Source organism: Malus domestica, chromosome 03 (genome assembly GCF_042453785.1).
Source record: "Malus domestica chromosome 03, GDT2T_hap1".
NCBI lineage: Eukaryota > Viridiplantae > Streptophyta > Magnoliopsida > Rosales > Rosaceae > Malus > Malus domestica.
In genome coordinates, this window is record NC_091663.1 from 6,716,071 (window position 1) to 6,740,123 (window position 24,053).

Sequence of the window (24,053 nt, forward strand, 5' to 3'; positions counted from 1 at the left end):
CACACTGTAAAGATCATCTCTGCAAAAGATAAATTAAAAATAAGGTCGTTTAGTCAATCTATTGTAGCAAATACATCGACGGTTCGTAATGTTTTTACCAATACAATTCATTTGTTTTTAAACAGTTTGATGACTAAATGACCTTAGTTTTAATTGATTTTTTGCAGAGTCGATCATTATAGGGTGATTTATAATATGAACGGTTCTGATTATAAAAATGAAGTTCTATAAATTGACAATGAACAATTTTGAGAAATTTTGAGTAGGAGTTTCTACTCATCTATGAGTAGCCAAGTATTGTGCCTAAGTTTGTACTGCATTCAAAAAGAAGCCAAACCAGATTTCCTTTCTTATCCGTGCAGCAAAGAAAGCCAGTTTGATACAACAGTGCATATCCACCTGTTAAATTCCCTTTTGACTGCTATTGAGTGCATTTCCACCCGTTAAATTCCCTTTCAACTATTTAGCGCATATCCACCCGTTAGCAAAGAAAGCCAGTTTGTAAATGCATGTCGTACATACTTTTGTATTGCCGTTGCTTCACAGCCAAGATTTTTTGCAGGGCCCCTAGATCATTGCCTTGCAATTATATAAGATACATAGTGACTTTGTATCTACTACGTTTGTATTAGAGAGAGCGCATGCGTGTGCGTGGTGCAGACGGACTATGCATACCAAATGAGTAAAACAAGGCAACCCCAGGCCAACGAGGCCCCTGCTTTGCGAGGCTCGGAGGAATGTCTATTGTAAGTAACCTTACCCTTACTTTGCAAAGAAACTTTTCCACACCTCGAATCCATGACCTTGGAAAATAGCCTGCAAGCTGCAACAATATTTGGCCTCATATTTCAAGAGGGGTTTGCACCCCCATACTATAGGAATTGGATTATTACTCTCCAAAATATTCCCATCAGAAAATCTTAAGCTTATTGAAATTCAAGTGAAAAAAACATACTATTCACTCACTATATGCAGATTTAAATGGATTAAACACTTTAAACTCACAATACATATGAATTACTTCATATATTGATGCTGACATCTACAGTAATCTGCGGATTCCCGACGCCTGTTATCTTCGCGGGGTTATGAATCTAAAACCCAATACGAGTTAAGGCACCTACCGCAGATTTTGTACAATATCAACCCGGGCAACTGAAGATGTACGTTAACTTCAAGAGGCAATCATGGTAAAACTAGACCCTCCCGACTGGAGAAAGTGGGGGATATGAGGAATATCTTGCAGGAACTTCCCCTTCAGTTCGATCTGGAAGACTTAATCCATCATTTTGCATTAACATCGTTTCCCCGAAAGTTTTTTCTTGTAACGAGTTCCTTGACACAGAGAACTCACACAGATTCCGACTATCTAATACTGCTATACATATGGAGAATGCTTGTAAGATTGAGAGTGAAGGATTGAACTCAACTGAATAGATCCCATCTTTGAATGGGGCCAAACTGAATGCAGGCTGGTTTTCTTGTAATCCTCCCTGTGGATACAAAATAAAGCAAAAGGCCCGATTAGCCGGGAATTTTCAGAAAAATATGGTGGAAAAATTTAACCAAGGTTAAAGAAAAACAACATACCTCAGAATAAAGCTCAAACCGATCTGTGATGTGGCAAACTTTATGTGAGGTCAATTTCTCGCTGACTTGATTCTGATTGTCAAGTATCCTTAGTTTGCAACCCAAATCCCAACCTCCACAGTCACATGATCCGCCTGAACTCCAACGTTTAATCAGTGACGACGGTCCTCCGTTGCTTGGTAGACTATGGGTACCAGTAGGAAGTATCACTGTTGTGCTAATAAGGCCTTGAGTACCAACAAAAGGCTTACCGTCTATAGCTTCCCCAGAATAAGAATGGCGTCTTACACTTGACAAACACTCATCTGAACCAACCACAGGAAAGATACTACAGTTATCCCTATCATGCCAAACTCTGGTAGACTGCTGATTGGTCGTTTTCGGGATTTTGACAACAGCGGCGGCAAGCTCATCGTTTGGCTGGAAGTCTGAGGTTTGACAATCTGCCTGTCTCAGGTTTACAGAGAATAAAACAAACTCTCTAACGTTAAAGTCTTCCAGTCTGACCAAATTGGGAAACTGAGAATCAGCAACCTTCATTTGAGCCACAACATTATGGACATAGTCATGACTCTTGCTTTTGCTGCCTTGATGCATCCAAGTTCCAGTCTTTTTCTTGACTTCCCGGATGCTGAAGAATGTGTAGATGCAGCTGCAGTCATCATTTTTGGAGGTATTTAACTTCTTCACTGTGGCTGCAAGAATGTCAATGTCATTGTCAACCGCAAATGTGAAAAGGGGCAGGCCATTCTTAACTGCAACTCGTAGAAGAGCTTGAACTGCTGTGGATCCACTCCTCTTGACCATAGCTGACTCATTGACATTAATTGTTCTGCAACCAGTCATACCTAGTTTTACCTTCCCTGGCAGCTCAGACAAAGAATCCACTTGCCCCACAGATGACTTGCATAGCTTATTTTTTGATATGGAACCTTTCTCTGATGGCTCCACTAAGGGATGGCAGCTAGCCACCTTTGGTTTCAGCAGTGGATCCAGTAACCTTCTCAGAGGGCTCGACTTGGCTCTGCCAGTGGAATTGGACTTATCATCGTCTGAAGCATCCATAAAAGTGGAAGTTACAGTGTTCGTGGAACCAGGTTTGGCTGAAAAAGTTGTTGAACTCAGCTTCTGTACATCTGAACAGTCCTTAGAACTGGAAATCTTACCGATCTTACCGAGGCCAATGCTAAATCGGCGAAAAGGTGAAGTGCTCCTTACTTTTTCAGCAGTCGCTTTGCTTGGTTTCAGATCTAATCCTTTATAAGGCTCACTTACAGTTGAAGATGCGGAGGCTACAGCTGCTTTTCTCTCTTCTACTTTTATGCCTCTTGATGGGCTTGTTCCTGTTTTAGCTGACTGTGTTACTGAGCAAGGTACACTAGAATGTAATCTGATACTCGTAGCATCTACAGAGCCAAGCTGTTTTACCCGAGAGTGTTTCCTTTCAACTTCAGAAGGGAAAGGGCATGAGTGTGGCATATCAGATCTGAGCTCTGCATGGCATGCCTCCTTGGGTCTACCTGAAAATCTTCCCCAGGTTGCTTTCGCTGCTCTTTGATGAAGCAGACTCATTGAATCAGATGGATTGGAAACACCAGAATCTTTGTTTTCAGGACGATCTCTAGGCAAAAGCAGAACAACTTTCTGGCATCCTTCAGGGATATCTCGTTCAGAATTTTCTGAATATGGTTTACTTAAGTTATCTGATTTCTTCATTAATTCACCGTGAGCTGCAATTTCATGTGGGCCAGTCCGCAAAACTCCTTTTTCTGGCTCACTCTTTGGGTCTGAATCTTTTCTCATGTACTGTTCCACCTTGATGTCTTGGCGGTTTTTGCATAAAGATTTATCTGTTCCAATGGACTTTTCCAGCCCATTCAAGGTGCTACTCCCATCAACTTTAAGATCTTGAAACTTTTCAACCCTTTCTCTAAAACAGTTGACAACTTCAGAATGGCCTTCTATTGGAGATTTCATGAAATGAGATTCCAGTGAAGGACGACGCACCTTTGGTCGGGCAGGAGAACAACTGTGGCCTCGGCTAGAAGGGGTTGATGATTCATCTGTCGAAAAACATGAGGTTGTATTACTACTTGACGGTGAATACCTGCTACTTCTGTGTGGCATCTGTTTATGGCTATGCTGCCATTTTTCTAGGCGCCCCCAGTCTAGGACACCGACATTTAAAACTTTCTCCTGAAGGTTTTTTCCCCTCTCAAGATAACTTGGCAACTTTGACATGTACTTAACAAGCTCATCTTCTTCCGTTTTCTTTTTATCAATCTGCTGCTTTTGGTGGTACCCAACAGAATCACGTCGAATATCATTTATATTCTTTGTAATCTCATGATGGAGATCAGCATAGGACAGACTAGACTTTCTTGATTTGGACTTGTTTTCTTGGTTTATGCTTGCAGTTGTTGGACATGATACGCTTCCAGACGTTCCCACAGATTGTTGATCATTGGAAGTCCTTCTGGGTTCTAAATAGCCTTCCATGTTGCTATCTGCAATGCCCTGCTTTATCAAGCTTGAAAAATCTTACTACAAGGAAGCCCCACATGCATCTTATTCGGCTACACGGTTGCACCGAACCACAAAGATGCTGGCCAATCTGCGGATAAAAACAAAGACAAAGTTGAATACAGCGGCCCTACAAATTTTAATACTAAAACAAGGTTATTCAATAGATTACTAGCAAACAACAGATAGACATGCTAAGCACTGTTCTTTCCTCGCTAACTATATTGGTTAATGGACAAATGAAACTTACCCGTTACACCAATCAAGAAGAAAAGTAACAAAGTCACAGCCTTTTAAACAAGAAATACACCAAGTTGAGGTCTCCCTAGTAAAGCAGCCCAAAAAATGGTGGAAGCGCTCCTCCATAACTTCGCCCAACATTTTAGAACATGACACACATTCTAATTGCAGTATTTACCATAACACCACCAGAACTCAGGAATCTATCACATCCTCTTTTCCAGGAAACTCCGTAAAAAAAAAAAAAGCGAAAGCACAATACAACATGTATCTAGATCATGATTTCACACTCATGACTCGTTGGCTCGGCATACATGGTGTAGTAAACAAGATACACATTCAGATCTTACAATCACAGGAAAAATAGCACAAACGTACTCGTCTACTCTGCTCAATTAAAACTATCAGTAATCTCACTTTCCAATTAGTTACACATACATGGCCTTAAATCCTAATTCCGAAACATAAAATTCCGAAAAACTGTCGTCCACAAAACACAATTGCAGAACAAGAGACTTGAATAGCGTGAAACTGAAATCTCAATGCAACAAGACAATTGGGGAGCTGTATATTGACAAACAGGGAAAGCAGAAAAACAAATTCAAAACCAAGAACTACGGTGGTCCATGGAAATTTGAAACCCCAATCTCAAAAATCAAAGATAAGGTAAAAACGACCTGTCGTCGTCGGCGGCGTCACCGTCGCCGCTAAGCCTAACGGAAACGACAAAGCTCGCCAGCTATTCCACAATCAGAACCAGAACGCTCTGCCCCGTTTGGCAATGAGAAGGAAACCACAGGGTAAAAAAACAACATAAAGCTGTAAAGGAGATATTTTTCTCTCACTTTCTCAGCTGCCAAACAGTAAGTGAACATCTCAACCCCTTTGGCAGTTAAAACGGAATCACGGGGGGGGAAAATAACATAAATAAATAAATAAAGGAAATCTTTTTCTCTCACTTTCTCAGCAGCCAAAAAGAAAATTGAAAATATTTCAACCGAAAATTTCCGAACGGAAGAAAACGGAAACTAGAGAACCAACCGGCACAAAAATCAGGGAAACAGCAGGCAAGAAAAAATGGCATTTTCTCGGGAAACAAACGGAATAAAAAGTCTCGTAATTTCTGACTCACACGAGTGGCATCGTATGCATAGTACTCACCGGAGTGAATCTTCTGTTTCTACAGAGGCAATTAACGGAGAACACGACGGGCTCGAGGGCGGAGCAAAACGTGTCGGTGGTTCATTGGTCTGTGCGAGCAGAAAGGTGAAAAAGCAGGGAGATCAAGGGCGGAGAGGAATCATTAGGTCAGCCTCGGAATCCGAGATGCTTGCGTCTTTCTCTTCCCCAAACTCCAAAGCACATCAGAAGAGATGAGAGAGAGAGAGAGAGAGAGAGCTGCGAGTTAGAGTGAGAGTGTGTGGTGGTGTTTTCTGGCTGGACTCGATTTGTATTGTACCGGGAAGCCATCGTTTTCATCGGACGGCTGAGAGGAAGACCAGATGATCGAGCGGTCACATCATATAGGCTTCTAGGAGAGAGACAATATGTTCATGGGCCCCACTTTTGAAAGGGCATTATTTTATTTGTATCTAATATTTTCCACTGTTTAGTACTACAACAAATGATGGTCATCTTCATTTGTAAATGAGAATGTTTAAGTTTGATTTTTACTTAAGACGAATTTGGATCACATTATAAATTTTTCAGTATGCAAGAACATAACTCAACACACCAAATATAATAATACAATTGATTAGAAACTTAAAAAATATTTAAGTAATAATATCATGACAAAGTGTATCGAGTCGTGTTCGTGACATAATGAATTTTTTTCCATTGAAAATGGCAATTGGCAAATACGTATCATTGGGTACTTAATGACATTTATCCCTAAATAAATATGATGAAGTAAATAGGAAAAGGAAAATAATCAAACTTGGTTCAATTTTTATGAATATACTATTCATACAGTTACACATCAACCAAAAAGATATATCAAAAGATAAAAAGAGGATACGCTTTGAAGAAGTGCCTATTGCCTAGCAAACTAAAGTGATCACTTTCAACTAAAAAGGGGATCAAGGAGAGGCTGAGCAGTAGAAGAAAAAGAGAGCAAAAGGTAAAAAGTTTTACCCTTAATCACCTGTTTATATTTTACGAGTATAATCGTTTATTTGTTTAAATTGTTTTTCATAATCGTAATTATGAATTTTGAATAAGCAGGTAACCGTAATTGCTCGTACCCATGAATATATTGTACTCATATCTAAAGAGCAGAAGAAGAAAAGAAAGTAAAAGGAAAATGTTAGAAATATCAAATTTGTAAATTAAATGATGTGTTACTAATAGAAAATAAACACATTAATTAACTTTTAAGTAACGATCCAATCATAAATAATCACATCATTTAATTTATAAAATTTAATTTAAAATTTTTGTCTCTTTAAAGATAAAAAAACAAAAGGCAAAAGGTAAAAGGTGAAAGGTTGACGGTAAAAGGGAAAAGGCAAAAGGTGAGAATGTGATGAGCAAAAGGAAGTGATGAAATTAATAGGAGAACATGTAGATAAAAAGGAACAATGGAGATCCAAGGTTGTCATAGCCCTATATTAAAATAATTAAATGCATACTAGGGGTAGGGTAGGGCTTATAATATATGAATTATAAAACGGAATAGGATCTTATTCCGATCCTATTTGTAGAGATCTAAAAGATCAATCAATTGTGTCCGTTTATCGTATTTTATGCAGTTAAAAATTATTTTACATTCTTTATTTAAAATTAATTATAAACAGTACTTAACAAAAATTAATTGCATAATATATGATAAATGGATAAGATTGATTGATCTTCCGGATTCCCACAAAGAATCCAGGGGTCCTTATCCTTATGAAACCACTGAAAGAGGATGCCTAATTTCCACATTCAACTCTATGCCTATAAGTTGTTAATAACAATAATTATTCGGTCTAGTGATTTTCCGTCTTTATCTTTTTGGAACACGGTCTTTAATTGTAATATCATGAATGATTGTTGTGTTGTTGAAGCTTGAGTAAAAATGGGGGTACTTTTCACACCTATTTTATTTCTCACAAATCTTTTTTAATTTTTTACCATTGGATCGAATAAATTGAAAAAAAAATCAATGACAAAAATATTAAAAAATATGTGTAAAGGTAAAAATGGATATGTGAATAGCACTTTTATAAAATAAATAAAAAATAAAAAAGGGTCTACCATGTAGATAATCTAACAGTTACAGAAATTTAAGTATACAATCAAGTTGTAAATTGACACCAAAAAAAAAAAATCAAGTAGGAACTTTCTAGGTTAAGATGGTTATAAATGTGTTTTCTCAATAAATATGTCATTTTCTAATAAATAAAAAAGAAAAAACTTGCATCACCGGTTTTTATCTCATCACATAACGTATCTTCACAGTGTAAATTTTAGGGGTGTGATATCCACACACCTATTTTTACTCCTCACACACCCCTTTATTGATTTTTGTCATTTGATTTTTTTTAATTCATTCGATCTGGGGATCGAAAATTAAGAGAGCGTGTGAGAAGTAAAAAGTGCGTATGGATAGTACACCCCAAATTCCATTATCAGTATCGTTTAAAATTTTAATTTTAATTTGAATATCATCCCAAAAAAAATTATTATTTAAATTAGAAATTGTTTAATCATCTAAATATCATATACAGTTGGATGCATAATTGATTTCCAATTTGAATGAAGACAAATCCTAACATACAAATATAGTCATGAATGATACATGAATATTGTAATGGGCCGTTCATTTTGAACCAATTATTATTGTACCGTTTGCACCGATCAATTTTTTATTCAAAGAATGTTGAAAAAGTTCACTCAAATCTAAAACTGTTTTGTCATTGATTATTATAGCATTTAATTGTTTATCGGACACTATTTGGTTGCTACAAATTCAACACCAATTTCGGTTATCCATTCACAGATAAATACGTGTCCAAATAATTAATATTGTAAACCCAAGTGAGTCACGTGGTTATTTGAAACCAATGCTAGCAATTACCAACAGTGGATACCAACACTGGATTACTCCATAATTATAGCTCCAATCTACATATTCATATGTCAGTCATCCACAAAACGATTGTTCAAAACTTTCATTTTTTTTTTTTGGAAAATTAGCGAAAGATTTCATTTCAAAACAAATGGCAAGATTCGGTTGGCAATAATTGGTGGATGGAATCCGATTAGAGTTTCTTTTAAAACAAAGTCATGTTTTCCAGGAGAATCTTTCAATCATATTCGTTCTTCGTACATCGTATGGTTAGTTTTTGTCAGATACTATTTATATTCAATTTTAAATAAAAAAATTTACAATAATTTCTGATCGCACGATGTACGATGTACGATGAACGAATCCTGGATAAAATACAGGAAAAAATGTGGCTTGTTGTGCTTTTCAACATGTCACTTTAGTTTTCTCTAATATCTAGTCAAAATAACTTATTGTGAATTTAAATCTCGGATGAGTACAAAATTATTGAAGCTTAAATAGTATAAACCATAAATTCTTATGAAAACTAATGAAAATGATTTGAAAACTTTGAGTTTTAACTATAAGGATAAAATAAAGGATACAGTGAATAGTACCATGATTGATTTTTTAGCGTAAAAATGTGGTTTTTCGTTAAAATTAACAGTACAGGAAACTTTTCGCTAAAGTACCCTAAATTCTTTTCATTTTTGTTTTACAATAAAAGGTGTGGGATTAGACATACAAAGTTGGTGTGATATTACGATGGTTCACGCCAATCACCAAAGGTGGAGGAATTTGAATTTCGGTCCTCCCTTATGTTTATGTTGGGCTTTATTTGACCTTTTGGTTTGGGTTTGTACTTCTATTGTCTTGTCCTTGTTGTGAGATGGGCCTGAAAATTTTTGGTTTGGTAGTTTGTGGAGTTTTCCCAACGAAAATGTGAAGTTTTCCCAGAAATTATAGTTTTTTTTTTTTTTTTTTGTGCATAAGGGAGAGCATCGGGTGAGTTGTTAGACTCACAATGGGTTAATAATAATGTAGTTCAAATTATTCTTTAGTGAGATTCAAACGTAAGACCTTTCAATTACAAGTGAAGAGGAATATCACTAGACTATAGTACTAAGTGCACTTATAAATTACTCAATTTTAAAATTTTAAAATGAAGTGTGTTGAATAAATTTGTGGGGTGTTAATAATTAAAACAAACCTCGTCTAATTTCACTAAAAAAAGAGAAAGAGTAAAGTTAAATTTCAGTAAAAAAGGGGCCGAGTTCAATGAAGCTCATAAAGTTTTTATGAAAATCTTATATATGGAACATCAATCAAGCTCATAAATTAGCGAGTTTTTGTGATACTTTAGAGTAACGGATAATTCAGATTTTTTTTCAACTATTAGGTCTTTGGACAAAAATATAAAAAATAAAAAATAAAATCTAACGGTTAAAAAGAACCATAGAATTTTTGCATAAGCTAAATCATACTGGATGGATCAGTTTCAACCTTCTAAAGTCAGAATCAAACTAGTGACTTGTGCTTAATTGTATAGCAAGTAAGTCCTGTTTTAACATGAACACAAAATCAAGAAATTGAATCCCAGAAAGAAAATAAATATGAAGTTATTTAAATAAATATCAAACTTTCTTGAAATTCCAATTCTCACTTGGCCCGTTTCCATGCATTTGTTCTTGTTGTTCCCTTTGAGTTTAAACATTATGGCCTACTCCAGCCCAAAGTTACGCTAACTCGAGAAACCTGAAAAGTTCATCCACTAGATAGTATGCCAACAAATAACTTATTAGTACACAGATTATCAATTATCCAATTACTTTTTTTGATTAAACATCGCTTTCTAATAAATTTATTGCATCCTACAAAAGCCCAAGTTTCATAGTTCATCAACATAGAGAATCGGCTAACCCGAGTGGTGAATTGGTGAGGTGCATGGTGATTGTGGCGAAGACGACGTGTGTCAATAGACGAAGTCTTATTGGGACATGCTTGGGTTTCTAATGTTCGAATTGAAGTGTACAAATGAAATGAGTGCATGAAAAACTTTTCATCAAATTAATTGAGTTTATCTGATTTTCGACCCCAACAATTATACGGAAACTAGAAATCGCTTACATTATCGATCTTTATCCGTGCAGTTGTACATTGTGAGAAGCTTCGTAATGGTACATGGTGTGATGATATGATATTTTATTCATGTTAAATGTGCATAAAAAAGTGTGAAAAAAAGCTAGAGGAATTTTAAATTTTCGAATCTTGTGGAAAGGAAAGAGATTTTTCTATGTACTCGGAGTACAAGTCAGTCCACCATGTGCCATAGTATAAGTGAGAAATATATATTTTCAGTATCACTCCATTTATACTATGAAATGTGGTGCATCCACTTGTACTCCGGGTACTCTTAAAAATTTATCTAACAAGGCATGAAAATCTCATGTCTAACAATTCAGTATGAAATTTTTATAACTATTCGAGTAAGTCTCATGCCATTAAATTTAGGATCTTCCACAAATCACTTAGCTACGATTTGAATCACCCAACTACATTAGTGAACCCATGTACTGTCCCTAGGGAAGGAGACCCCGGAAGGCCATTTATTGTCCCTTTGGAATTTGGGGTTTCTTAAGCAATGCATCCAATTCTTCCAAAGGTTTCTTAAGCAATGCATCCAATTCTCTTTCACTTTATCTTTTAATTCTTGTTAAAAGAGAATTACCTCCTCTTGAAGCAATGCATTCACTTTGGAATCACCTCATATTCAAGTAATGCTTGTTAGATATATTTTTTTGCTTGTCTATTTATATTGTTAGAAAACTCTTATTAAGTCTTCCCAATTGAAGTCATATGCTCATAAATTTGCACTGCTGAGGTAACATAACATGTGTTCCTTGTGCATGCTAGCATTAAACGTTCAAATTTTCTAGCAAGTTCGTGAAACACTGCTACCAGTACCAGACATATGATTTGTTGCTGAACAAGGCATACATTTCAGAATTTCACTTTCCGTTTACTAAACAGTTACATTGTGTTGGTTTCCAATATAGGTACGTTTGTACCTTTCACAAACTATGTTTCTTTTCAATATTGAAGTGATGCTCGTTACATATTTTCTGCTTCTCTATTTATATCGTAGCTAAACTATTATTAACTCTTCATCATTGAAGTTATTTCCTCATATACTTGCATTGATGAGGTAACATAATTTGTCCTCCTTGTGCATGCCAGCATTCAACATTCAAATTTTCTTGCAAGTTTGTGAAGCATCACTACCAATGCCAGACATATGATTTGTGGCTGAACAAGGCACATATTTCAGAATTTCATTTTTACTCTGTCAAACAATTGCATTGCGTTGATTTACAATACAGGTACATACATACTTTTTGCAAACTCTATTTCTTTTCAATATTTGTTATTTTAGATGTTTGTTTTTATCCTACCCGACCAAGAAACAAGTGTTGATTTTACATTCTAGTGTCTGCCGAATATTTATTTCAGCAGCTCCAACACCAACAAACTTAAGAAAACAAGTGCCTTTGAAAAAGTAATCAACTAGCATTGAGCTAATCTCTCCTTATAATCGAATTTTATTGTTTTAAACAGAAAAAAATATATGGATAGAGTTAGCGGAAATGAACAAATGTAATGTCATGTGAGAGAGAGAGAGTGAGTTTGGGGATCATAGAAATACATGAGTTATTTTTATCATGTAATAATACTAAAAGTTAAAAATCACGTAGCGCTACGTAATGGTAAAATGTAAACTTTTCAAATTTGCATACTGTAAAAATAATAATGGGCAAATAAATGTACACTTCCATTAAAACTCATATAAATCAACAACAATTTCATATAATTCAAGTTCAACAACACAATAAACTTAAATAAAAATTCAAATATTTTAAACATAATGCAAATGGTATCCAAGCATCAAAACACATTTTCTTGACATTAGGTGGGACTTTGTTGCAAGGTTTCATATCTTTACGGGTTAAAGCTAAATGATGCTTAAGCCTTAAGGTATGGGTCATAGAGGAAAACTAACGAAGATCAACACAAAACTCAAACAAAAGATAAGGATAGAGAAAAATTGAAAAGTTATTTGGTGGGTTTGCTCATTTTCTTGGGTGGAAATGACTTTCAATAGTGTCAACCTGAGCATATTGAGTGGGCCAAAGGGTTGAAGTGCAACCCAACCAACCCACCCAATGCCAACCCCTAGCTAGACATCTGTTTTATTGCACAAAAAAAAAAAATTCAACTCAAGAAGCCTAATTTTCAGTGTACTTAGGCGAAATAATCATGAAATTAATCTATAATAAGATTGAAATATGGCAATCGATAATCAAAATATTTTTCGTTCCCCCAATTTTCTTGTTTGGTCAACAATAGAAATTAACTCCAATGTATTAGTTGATTCTTTAAAGTCATACAATTTCATAATCACACATACCTTGACTTCCTTGTGTCTCAACTTTGAGTTGTCATGTTTCTTGAGATCTTCAACAAAATCCTCAACAAGCAAAATTACTTGCACCTTGACCTCCATCGTTTCCTAGCATAATTATATATCAGTCTTATCACTTTATGTTCTTTTTATGATTGTTTGACTCGTCCTTGCTAAATACAATTTGTAAATTGGAAAAAAAATTGCTTAACAATTAGTCGCTTCAGTCAACACCAGGTTTTGATATGATTTTTATCTTGTAATCGCCTAGACTCTTATATTTGATCCCACCATAAATGCACATTACCATCTAAACATGAAGCAACCATCTTTCTTCCTAAACTAGGTTGTGTCTTGAAAAGTTTCTCTAGATCCTGTCAACCCACAAGAGAAAACCTTATGCAATCACTTCCTAGGAAGTAGGAGTATCTTCAACATCAACAAGATGAGATTGGCTATGATGAATCTCATAACATGTTATCCCCTTCCATATTTAGTACTCCCTTACGAACATCGTCGCTTAGGGTTTGGCTTCTTCCACAATCGATTGCCACTAGAACAGGGAAAATCCCTTCTCTGTTACTAATTGACACAACAAGAGTGTAAAAAATTAAATACAAACTTTACCAAAGATAATATTTTCTTGAAATCTTCTCAAGCAACCCAAAAATCCCAACAAATTATTTTTGTTCCTCTTTTGCCGTCATATGTAACATTTGAGTAGAGTTTTTATCTCATGCGTCCTTTCTTGTCAAATTTAAAGTGTTTCATTTGCTTTACTTTTCTTCGTAGAAACTCACCTCAATGTTGTCCTACATTAAAAAAATGCACCAACAAACAAAATGTACCAAACTCCAAATATACCATAAAATCCAATGTATCCATATTATAGGTAACTAAACGTACCAATATAATTTATTTTTCTTTTTTATGGCAATGGTAAATCTTCATTTGCTGATCGACATTTATATATATATATATATATATATATATATATAAATCTATTTATGAGTTATATTTCTGTAATAAATCTCGTAATTTTTAGGCAATTAGTTGTTCGTTAAGAGACTCATATGTATAGTTTTGTACATAAAATTAATTTAAAATATTTTAAACAAAAGTTTAAAATAAATGGATGTTTAATCTAAAAGTGGTCAACGAGGTATCTAAATTTAAAAGCCTAAAAGAAAAACCTGGTGGAGGTGTGAGGTCTGTGGTAACGGGATGAGGATGGATTAAAAAAAATTATAAAGAAAAATAAAACTAAAAAAGCATCGTGATATCTCGCATTGCTTATCATATTGCATAAATACCGTACAGATAATGGGGGCATCATAATATAATATTATAGTATATTTCACGAAATAGCTTTCGTGATGTGATATATCACGTTATATTATGCAATCTTGTGTGATATTTAATACTATGGTAATAAAAAAACTAAAGAAGAAGTGAACTAGTTATCCAAGAAAAAAAAAAAAAAAAGAACTGAAGTAAACATACATGTAATAGTTCATTTGTCACATAAGCTTATACTTGTCATGTATTTTGTTTGGTAGATCTTTGTGAATGGTTTCTAGTGATACTAGCTAATTGCTCGTCGAAGTGCAAATTTTTTCTGTAAGTGGTGAAAGAGGTTCTAAATTGGAATCCTAACTCCTCATTTGATAAAATAAAAATAAAAATAAAACATTTGAGGACCTGTGAGGTTCTCTTTAACAAGAGCCCTCATATTTATCCAACAGTAAATTAACTTATATGCTTAAACTATATCTCTTATACCTAATTAAATCTTAAATTACAAAATTAGAAAATACTATAAAAACAACAAAACATTATCTCACTAACTGAGGTCGACTGTATGAATCTTAGAACGTTAAAGTTCTCGCTTTTGTGCCAAGTCTTCCGTTATATCGAAGTACTCTACGTTTTTTTCCTAAAGTCTCTCCCTAAGTCTTCATTTACCCCATTTCTCCTGAGCCTCTATTGTATTTTCTAGCTAGAACATCTATAGGTATTCGTTTTAAAATTAAACCCCCCTCTTCTTTCTCTCTTCCACCTTTACTCCTTTTCTCCTGAGCCTCTATTACATTTTCTAGCTAGAACATCTATAGGTATTCATTTCAAAATTAAACCCCCCTCTTCTTTCTCTCTTCCTCATCTTTTTCCTCTCTTAATCCACCTGACATAACAGGTCCTCAAAGCTCTGCTTAGATTTAAACAGGGAAAAAATATCTGATTATTAATGTTGCTTCTTTGGTTATAGGCACTAGAGCACGAGACTTACACCATTTCCAGCCCTGTCTTTGACTTCAGAAGGAAATGGAAATTGTAATTTCAATTGCCTCAAAAATTGGAGAGTACTTGGTCGCACCAATAGGGGCAGAGTTTGGCTATTTGATTAATTACCATTCCAACCTCGAAAGTCTTAAGGGTGAGATAAAAAAGCTATTTGAGAAGAAAGATAGAGTGCAAGGATTGGTAAATGCTGCCGAAAGGAACGGTGAAGTTATCAACCCTGATGTTCAGAGTTGGCTAACGAATGTGAACGACTACATGATCCAAAAAGTGTCGCATTTTGAGGATGAAATCAACAAGAAACAGCGATGTATGTATCGATGGAGCTTGAGTCGGAAAGCATATAAGATTACACAACATGTTCTTCAGCTTCAAAACGAAGGAACGTTCAATGATGTGGCCCATCCTGCACCTCCACGAGAGATATGGTCAACTTTCAAAGAAGGTTTTAAGGATTTTAAGTCCAGAATGGCAATCATGAATGAGGTGATAGAGGGTTTGAAGAAGGAAGAAGTACGAATGATCGGGATTTGTGGAATGGGGGGTGTGGGTAAAACCACAATGGCAAAGGAAATTATCAAAAGATTGGCAGAACTGAACCTGTTTGACAAAGTTGTAATGGCAACTGTGTCTCAAAGTCCAAGTACTAGGAGGATTCAGGAGGAAATTGCAGACCAAATAGATTTGAAATTTGATGTGGAATCCGACCCTGGAAGAGTAGGAAGCCTACATGGGAGACTCATGAAAATAGAGAGGATCCTGATAGTATTAGATGATTTATGGACAGAGCTTGATTTTGAGGCTATATGACTTCCTTATGGACATGCTCATCCAGGGTGCAAAATCTTGTTGACATCACGAGATTTGGAAGTCTGCAACAGGATGGGAAGTCAACAAATTACTGCAGTCCCGACTTTAACAACAGAAGAATCATGGGAGCTCTTTAGAGAAATGGTAGGTGAAACCTTCGATGATCTTGATTTACGCTCCATTGCAAAAGAGGTCATGAATGAATGTGGATGTTTGCCTATTGCTATTGTAACTGTTGGAAAAGCCCTACAAAAGAAAGGGAAGCATGAATGGGTTGATGCCCTTAAACAGCTGCGAAATTCTCTCCCCGAGAACATCCCTGGACTGGACGCCAAAGTTTATTCAAGCATAAAATGGAGTTATGATAGATTGGATAGTGATGAAGCCAGATTGTGTCTTTTACTTTGTTGTTTATTTGAAGAAGATTATGATATTCCAATTGAGTATTTGGTTCGATATGGGTGGGGTCGAGGATATTTTAGCAGGAGCGTTACTTTGGAAGAAGCAAGAAATAGAGTGCGTTCTTTGGTTGACAAACTACAAAGAAGGTTTTTGTTGCTAACTAGTAAAGTGAAAGATGCTACAAAAATGCATGACGTAGTGCGCGATGTTGCCATATCGATTGCTTCAAGAGATCCACATGGATTTTTGATAATCAGTCATGCTGAAAAGAATGGGTGGCCAAATTTAGCTACATATCACCATTGCACTACGATCTCACTTGTTCGCAATCTGGAGATTCCAGCGGGTTTGAAATGCCCACCAACAGTTGAGCTTCTACAGATGATGGATGGAAGTTTTTCACAAGGTAGCATGGACATCATTTGTAATGCGATGAAGGAACTGAAGGTTTTAGCTTTGGTGTGCATATGTTCAGATTTCTCACTACGAGTACTGAAGAACCTGCGGACCTTGTGCCTAGATAATTCTAGTCTCTGTGGCTTGTCTAATGATGTTATTGGGGATTTGGAGAATTTAGAAATCCTCAGCTTTCGTGGTTGTGATTCCTTGCATGAGTTGCCGAGGGAAATTGGACGACTTAAACAACTAAGGTTATTAGATACGACAAATTGCAGGTTTCTTCGGGTGATTCCACATGGTATCTTCTCCAGCTTATGTAGACTTGAAGAGTTGTATATGCTTAACAGCTTTAATAGATGGGAACTTGCTACAGGAGGAGAAGATAAGAGGATGGCAAGCATTGCTGAGGTGATGTCTCTGTCTGATCATTTGAAGGTTCTAACCATAGAAATACCCAGTGTCATCCACTTGCTGCCGAAAGACGTAGTCTTGAAAAGCGTACCAATAAGATTCAATATCCACATGGAACATCTCAGATTCAATATCCACATGGAACATCTCAGATTGAATTACCACATAGAATTAAGTTGTGCATTCGAAAATGAGTTGGCGATTGGTAAAGGTGATGCAAGGGAGTTGATGGAGAGTCAAGCAGTTAGACTTTTGTTGAAAAAATCTGAAGATTTGCAATTGTCCGCGGTTGATAATTTGTATGTCCTCACTGATTTAGACCAAGAGGGATTTCAACACTTGAAATATTTACATGTTTCCGATTTTCCAAATACCGAGTATCTTGCAAATGGAACAAGTGGGACCCAGCATACACTTTTTCCTCGCATACAGACACTTTTTCTCTGCGGGATGGCGCAATTAAAAGCAATATGCCCCAACGACCAACTTTCGAAGAGCTTTTTTACTAACCTAAGATCTCTTAATTTGTCATTTTGTGAAAACTTAAAATATGTTTTTTCACTATCAGTAGCAAGAAACTTGGTACAACTCCAGAACTTTAATATTGGTCAATGTGTTCATATGGAAGAAATTGTCTCAAAGCAGCGGAGGGAACATGAAGAGGCAGCCGATATGATAGCTTTCCATAAATTAACCAATCTGAGACTCCAGAGTCTAGATAATTTCGTCGGTTTCTTCCAAGCCAACAAGCAATACTCCAACCAAGAGGTATGTCTTACCCTCCATATATATCTGTGATGGCTGAGCAGATATGGCAATATTTTATTTGATTAATAGTGATAGTTAGGAAATTTAAAATTGTTTCTTAACACTTAAGTTGGTCTATATTTTTTCTTAAACTGAGAATGCATTTTTTTTAAGGTAACAATGCCAAAGGATGAGCATCAATCTACAGGAATATTTGAAAATGCAGTACTTCCATCAAAGTGTATTTCTTGGTTACAAAGTTTAGAAGAGGTAACATTGATAGATATGAAGCATATGGACGTGTTATTTGATCTAAAAAGCGATACAGTTATGGATGGGCAGGCAGTACTTCCAAAATTTTCTCAGTTACGTAAGTTGGAGATAGAAAATTGTTCGTTTACACACTTGTGGAAAAACATTGCGTCTGGATTTCAAGGCTTCCAAAATTTGAGATGTTTGAAAATGTTTGCTTGTTTCGGTCTAGAATATGTGTTCTTGCATTTAATTGCCAGGGAACTTTTGAATCTTGACGAGGTAAGCATATTAGAATGTCCGAACATGGAAACTATATTCAGAATCACAGAGGAAAATGAAGAAGAGGCGACAAAAGACATGATTTTGTTTCCAAAACTGAACACATTTGAACTAGTAGACCTGCCTCGTCTCACAAGTCTTTGTCCAGAGGGATTTACATTTTTATGGTCATCCACAATAGATATGTTTGTGATAGGATGCGAGAAATTGAAGACATTGGGTGCTGTAATTCCACAGAGAAACAAGTTAGAGAAGAACATTGAGAAGGATTCAATAACTCATGATTTCAACACTTCTCCAACACGTTCATCAAATTGGTGCCCTGCTGGATGTGGATGTACACCGTATTCAAGAGCGAATGCTCATCGCTGCATTGAAATATTGCCACGTCCAATTAATCTGGAGGTAAGCCTTTAAGTTATAATCGCGAGCTACAATTGATATATAATTGTTTTTGTCGTTAATATCAAATGATGTTTAATTAGCATGCATCTTGCTGTTTATAATTAGCAATAATATTTGATGTTTAATTTTCTAGGTTACACCAACTAATCTTGAGGGCTCAAATGATAATGATAATCTCGAAAATCTTCAAGTAAGCAACTGTGCGTCATTAGAAGTGATTTTCCAAGTCAAGGGACCAAGGCATGAAGAAAATATCCACTCCGTTGAAGCATTCAATGAACTGAGGATGTTGGGTTTACATTATTTGCCAAGCTTAACAAGTATTTGGGAAACGGGTACTTCACAACCGATGTTCACAGGCGGCAGCTTCGGAAACTTGAAATCGTTGGACGTCGTTCATTGTAACCAGTTGAAATATTTGTTTTCGTCTTCCATAGCCAAACTTCTTGTCAGTATAGAGGACATAGAAGTTCAGAACTGTGAGCAAATAGAAGAAATCGTTGATGCAGAAGAAGAAACTGATGAAATAATTGCATTACCTAAATTGAACTCCCTCAAGCTTGGAAATCTGTCAAACCTCAAGTATTTTTGTGGTGAAGCTTATAGTTTGAAGTTGCCGTCTTTGGTGTCATTGAGGGTTATTAATTTGCAAAATTTCAAGATATTTGCTCCTAAGCTTATTGACACACATCCCCTACTGCAAGTATACATCATGTCGGATCCGAATCGACCATACATCATGTTGGAACGACCGGCTGAATGGATGGGGGACCTCAATGCCACCGTGAGGAATATTTACGACACAAGGTATGCTTTAATTTAAGGTTTTAATTTCCAGTCAGTTTTGTGTCCACTCGAAAAATCATGTCATCAATGTACAACCTAGGAGACCTCCTATATTGAAGTTAGTGAAAGCGGCGGGCTCACGGCGAAACCCAATATAGGGGTTCCTTTCAGTTGTATGTAAACGTAGAGATGACATGGTCTTCTGAGTGGACTAGGAGTATTTCTCCTAATCGATGACGTCAATATACAACCTTCTGAGACTACGGTAATGCTTCAAGCTGCTTGTTCCAACTCCTTCAATTCTTGATGCATGTGTGGGATTTCTAATGTTTTTACGAAGGACTGAATAATAGCTACGTTGATAATTTACAGCAAGTGAGCTATATATTCTCGATCTTAATATTCAACCAACAAATAGGTTATGTTTTATTTTTATTTTTTTAAACTCGATTATATCTCAAAAAAACATCTGTCTTTTATTTCTAATACAGGAAAGAATGAAGCTGACGGAATTCTATGCAGATACTAGATACAATTGAATGATCAAGGACAGAGGTTAGCATGTTTCCATCTCCAACTTGTTCTAGCGTTTAGTATAAACTGATGAAAATATCCATCTCCAACAAACTGTAAATATATACGCCATACCATTATCTGAGCAATCTGAAATTCTTTTGTGCTTTCCTCCTCCCTTTGTTTTGTTAGCATGTCTCACCTGACCTACAACAAGCATAACCGGCCGTTTTGGAAAACACATGTACAATAAGCATAACCGTAGTGCTAAGTGGCTTTTCTATTAGTCCTTAAAAACGCTATTTTCGAAAACATGTATACAATAAGCTAAATTGTCTCAACTTACTTCAATTTCAGTGATTTCGAATATTTTCCAATGCATGCAGGAGCAGGACAAGAGTTTAAAGAAGGTTGAGGAGGTTGTGAATAGAGTGTGGCTTCAGCTATTCGTTTGCTATCATATGTACAAACCAATAAAACGTCATTTGTTTCATCAGTTTCATTCCAAAATGCTTACTTATATATGTTTGCCTATTCAATGTATAATTAAGAAATTTCGATTGCAATTATTACTGTTTGTTTCTAAATTGTTATTATATATTAGTGTTTGTTTATTGGTGCTTGAGGTTGATTATATTCTTGCACTTCAATTTCAAAATTTATAATGATAATTTGGAAATGAGAATCACCAACCTTCATTTGAGCAACAACATTACCGACATAGTCAGGACTCTTGACTTCCCGGATGCATCCAAGTTGCAGTCTTTTTCTTGACTTCCTGGATGCTGAAGAATGTGTAGATGCAGCTGCAGTCATCATTTTTGGAGGTATTTAACTTCTTCATTGTGGCTGCAAGAATGGCAATGCCATTGTCAACCGCAAATGTGAAAAGGGGCACACCATTCTTAACTGCAACTCGTACAAGAGCTTGAACTGCTGCGGATCCATTCTTCTTCACCATAGCCGACTCGTTGACATTAATTGTTCTGCAATCAGTCATACCTAGTTTTACCTAGTTTTACTTTCAGCTTCAGAAGGAAAAGGACATGAGAGTTTCATTGGGTCTATCTGAATATCTTCCCCGGGTTGCTTTTGCTGCTCTTTGATGAAACAGTTTCATTGAATCAGATGGATTGAAACACCAGAATCATTGCTTTCAGGACAATCTCTAGGCAAAAGAAGAACAACTTTCTGGCATCCTTGATGTCTCGTTCAGAATCATTGCTTTTGCTGCTCTTTGATGAAACAGTTTCATTGAATCAGATGGATATCTCGTTCAGAATTTTCTGAATAAGATTTATGTAAGTTCTGTGACTTGTTCATTAATTCATCATAAGTTGTAATTTAACCGTTCCAATGGACTTTTCCAGCCCATTCAAAGTGCTACTACCGTCGGCTTTAAGATCTTGAAACTTTTCAACCCTTTTTCTAAAACAGTTGACGACTTCAGAATGGCCTTCTATTGGAGATTTCATGAAATGAGATTCCAGTGAAGGATGATGCACCTGTGGTCAAGCAGGAGAACAACTGTGGCCTCGGCTAGAAGGGGTTGATGATTCATCTGTCGAAAAACATGAGGTTGTATTACTACTTGGCGGTGAATACCTGCTACTTCCGTATGGCATCTGTTTATGGCTATGCTGCCATTTTTCTAGGCGCCCCCAGTCTAGGACACCGATATTTAAAACTTTCTCCTGAAGGTTTTTTCCCCTCTCAAGATAACTTGGCAACTTTGACATGTACTTAATAAGCTCATCTTCTTCCGTTTTCCTTTTACTAATCCGCTGCTTTTGGTTGTGCCCAACAGAATCAGGTGGGATAGCATTTATATTCTTTGTAATCTCATGATGGAGATGAGCATAGGACAAACGAGGCTTTCTTGATTTGGACTTATCTTCTTGGTTTAAGCTTGCAGTTATTGGACATGATACGCTTCCAGACGTTCCTACAGATTGGTTATCATTGAAATTCCTTCTGGGTTCTAAATAGCCATTCATGGTGCTATCTGCAATGTCAGCCACACAGTTGCACTGAATCACAAAGATGCTGGCCAATCTGCAGATAAAAACGACGACAAAGTTGAATACGGCAGCCCTACAAATTTTAATACTAAAACAAGGTTATTCAATATATTACTAGCAAACAACAGAGAGACATGCTAAACACTGTTCTTTCCTCGCTAACTATATTGGTTAATCGACAAATGAAACATACCCGTTACACCAATCAAGAAGAAAATTAACAAAGTCACAGCCTTTTAAACAAGAAATACACCAAGTTGAGGTCTGCCTAGTAAAGCAACCTGAAAAATCGTGGAAGCGCTCCTCCATAACTTCTCCCAACATTTTAGAACATGACACACATTCTAATTGCAGTATTTACCATAACAACACCAGAACTCAGGATTCTATCACATCCTCTTTCCCAGGAAACTCCGTAACGAAAAAACAGCGAAAGCACAATACAGCATGTATCTAAATCTTGATTCTACACTCATGACTCGTTGGGTCGGCATACAGAGTTGAGTAATAAATGCAGACAATTCCCATAATGTAGTAAACAAGATAGGCACCCACATATTCAGATCTTACAATCACAGCGAGAAAAATGGCACAAACGAACTCAATAATCTCATTTTCCAATTAGCTACACATATATGCCCTTTAATCCTCAATCCGAAACAGAAAATTCCGAAAAACTGTCTTCCACAAAACACAATTGCAGCACAAGAGACTTGAATAGCGTGAAACTGAAATCTCAATGCAACAAGACAATTGGGGAGCGGTATGTTGACAAACAGGGAAAGCAGAGAAGCAAATTCAAAACCAAGAACTTTGGTGGTCATTGGAAATTTGAAACCCCAACGAAAAAATCAAAGATAAGGTAAAAACGACCTGTCGTCGGCGGCGGCGTCACCGTCGCCGCTAAGCCTAACGGAAACGACAAAGCTCGCCTTCTATTCCACAATCAGAACCATAACGCCCTGCCCCGTTTGGCAATGAGAAGGAAACCACGGGGAAAAAAACAACATAAAGCTGTAAAGGAGATATTTTTTTCTCACTTTCTCAGCTGCCAAACAGTAAGTGAATATCTCAACCCCTTTGGCAGTTAAAACGGAATCTCGTTTTCATCGGACGGCTGAGAGGAAGCCCGGATGATCGGGCTTGTATCATCTTTCGAATATAGATGGGTTTACTAACAAATATGATTTTCATCCCTATTCGAGACATGATATATGACACAATTAGAGCATGAGAATAATTTTTTTTTAATACTTTCCACCTTTTGATCTCGGCTCCAATTTTTTTTGGCCAAGATCTGGTCTCCTATATGAAGAAAAATGCTCATGATTTTGGTGATGAATTGTTGTTTCTAAAAGCCCTCAACGAAATATAGAGATTTTTTAGAGCGCAAGAACACGATGCAGTACATTAAATATAATAACACTATTGATTAGAAATTTAAAAAAAATTCAACTAAAAGTATTATGACACTAGTGTATCGAGTCAAGTAGTGACATAATAAAATTCTAAATATATATCATTGATTACTTAATGACATTTATCCCTAAATAAATATGATGGAGTAAACAGAGAGAAAAAATCTAAATTTCTTTAGTTTTGATGAATATAATACTTGGATACTGATTAGTCAGTATCCATTTTACTCACTAACTAATGTGGTCCCATGAAAACAAAACATGGGTTAAATATTTAAGTTTCATAACCAAGTAACCAAACACCCCTTTCTTTTTATAAACCTGTGACCAAACGAACTTTATCTTCATCCTTCGGCAACTTGTAAATTTTCCAATTCTGCAAATCTTTCTCCAGCTACCTCCAATCTTCCAAGTCTGCTAATATTCCAAATATTAATCCTCCGCCCACCTCCAATCCCTCTCTT

The 24,053-nt window shown here is 36.2% G+C and overlaps 3 protein-coding genes and 1 long non-coding RNA gene across 7 annotated transcripts; 2 read left to right on the plus strand and 2 right to left on the minus strand.

The window, feature by feature from the left end:
* Nucleotides 1-904: 904 nt before the first annotated feature.
* On the minus strand, nucleotides 905-5,846 carry LOC103419334 (uncharacterized). Of its 3 annotated transcripts, none has more exons than XM_008357456.4 (3): nucleotides 5,515-5,846; nucleotides 1,591-4,204; nucleotides 905-1,493 (listed from the first exon to the last, which is right to left on the minus strand). In XM_008357456.4, exons 2-3 carry the CDS (start codon nucleotides 4,087-4,089, stop codon nucleotides 1,197-1,199), a joined length of 2,796 nt encoding a protein of 931 aa, XP_008355678.1. In that variant the 5' UTR covers nucleotides 4,090-4,204; nucleotides 5,515-5,846; the 3' UTR covers nucleotides 905-1,196. The 3 variants fall into 3 exon arrangements, with proteins under 3 accessions (XP_008355678.1, XP_008355684.1, XP_008355691.1); XM_008357462.4 differs by having other exon boundaries at nucleotides 5,031-5,772; XM_008357469.4 differs by lacking the exon at nucleotides 5,515-5,846 and adding an exon at nucleotides 4,364-4,962.
* Nucleotides 5,847-11,216: 5,370 nt separating this feature from the next.
* LOC103420354 (probable disease resistance protein At4g27220) lies at nucleotides 11,217-20,719 on the plus strand. 2 transcript variants are annotated; one of them, XR_011578760.1, is made up of 7 exons: nucleotides 11,217-11,442; nucleotides 11,624-11,766; nucleotides 15,112-17,933; nucleotides 18,087-18,851; nucleotides 18,985-19,658; nucleotides 20,129-20,192; nucleotides 20,537-20,719. XR_011578760.1 is itself a non-coding variant. In XM_070818237.1 (6 exons), the coding sequence occupies exons 3-6, from the start codon at nucleotides 16,026-16,028 to the stop codon at nucleotides 20,136-20,138; spliced, it is 3,357 nt and encodes a 1,118-aa protein (XP_070674338.1). In that variant the 5' UTR covers nucleotides 11,217-11,442; nucleotides 11,624-11,766; nucleotides 15,112-16,025; the 3' UTR covers nucleotides 20,139-20,719. The 2 variants fall into 2 exon arrangements, 1 of the variants encoding a protein (XP_070674338.1); XM_070818237.1 differs by having other exon boundaries at nucleotides 20,129-20,719.
* Nucleotides 15,168-15,953, plus strand: LOC139194622 (probable disease resistance protein At1g61190). Its single transcript, XM_070819506.1, has one exon. It carries the CDS (start codon nucleotides 15,168-15,170, stop codon nucleotides 15,951-15,953), a length of 786 nt encoding a protein of 261 aa, XP_070675607.1.
* LOC103419395 (uncharacterized) lies at nucleotides 20,040-23,231 on the minus strand. Its single transcript, XR_011578761.1, has 3 exons — nucleotides 23,045-23,231; nucleotides 20,844-22,205; nucleotides 20,040-20,357 (listed from the first exon to the last, which is right to left on the minus strand). It is a non-coding gene; the product is annotated as an uncharacterized lncRNA (long non-coding RNA).
* Nucleotides 23,232-24,053: the final 822 nt, after the last annotated feature.

Bases quoted from the DNA above. Each gene is read 5' to 3' on its own strand.
- LOC103419334 (XM_008357456.4), bottom strand. From the start codon at position 4,089: ATGGAAGGCTATTTAGAACCCAGAAGGACTTCCAATGATCAACAATCT. The intron at 1,494-1,590 runs GTATGTTGTTTT...TTGTATCCACAG, and splicing joins GGTTTGAGCTTTATTCTGAG to GGAGGATTACAAGAAAACCA.
- LOC139194622 (XM_070819506.1), top strand. From the start codon at position 15,168: ATGGAAATTGTAATTTCAATTGCCTCAAAAATTGGAGAGTACTTGGTC.
- LOC103420354 (XM_070818237.1), top strand. From the start codon at position 16,026: ATGGGAAGTCAACAAATTACTGCAGTCCCGACTTTAACAACAGAAGAA. The intron at 17,934-18,086 runs GTATGTCTTACC...ATTTTTTTTAAG, and splicing joins AGCAATACTCCAACCAAGAG to GTAACAATGCCAAAGGATGA. The intron at 18,852-18,984 runs GTAAGCCTTTAA...TTAATTTTCTAG, and splicing joins CACGTCCAATTAATCTGGAG to GTTACACCAACTAATCTTGA.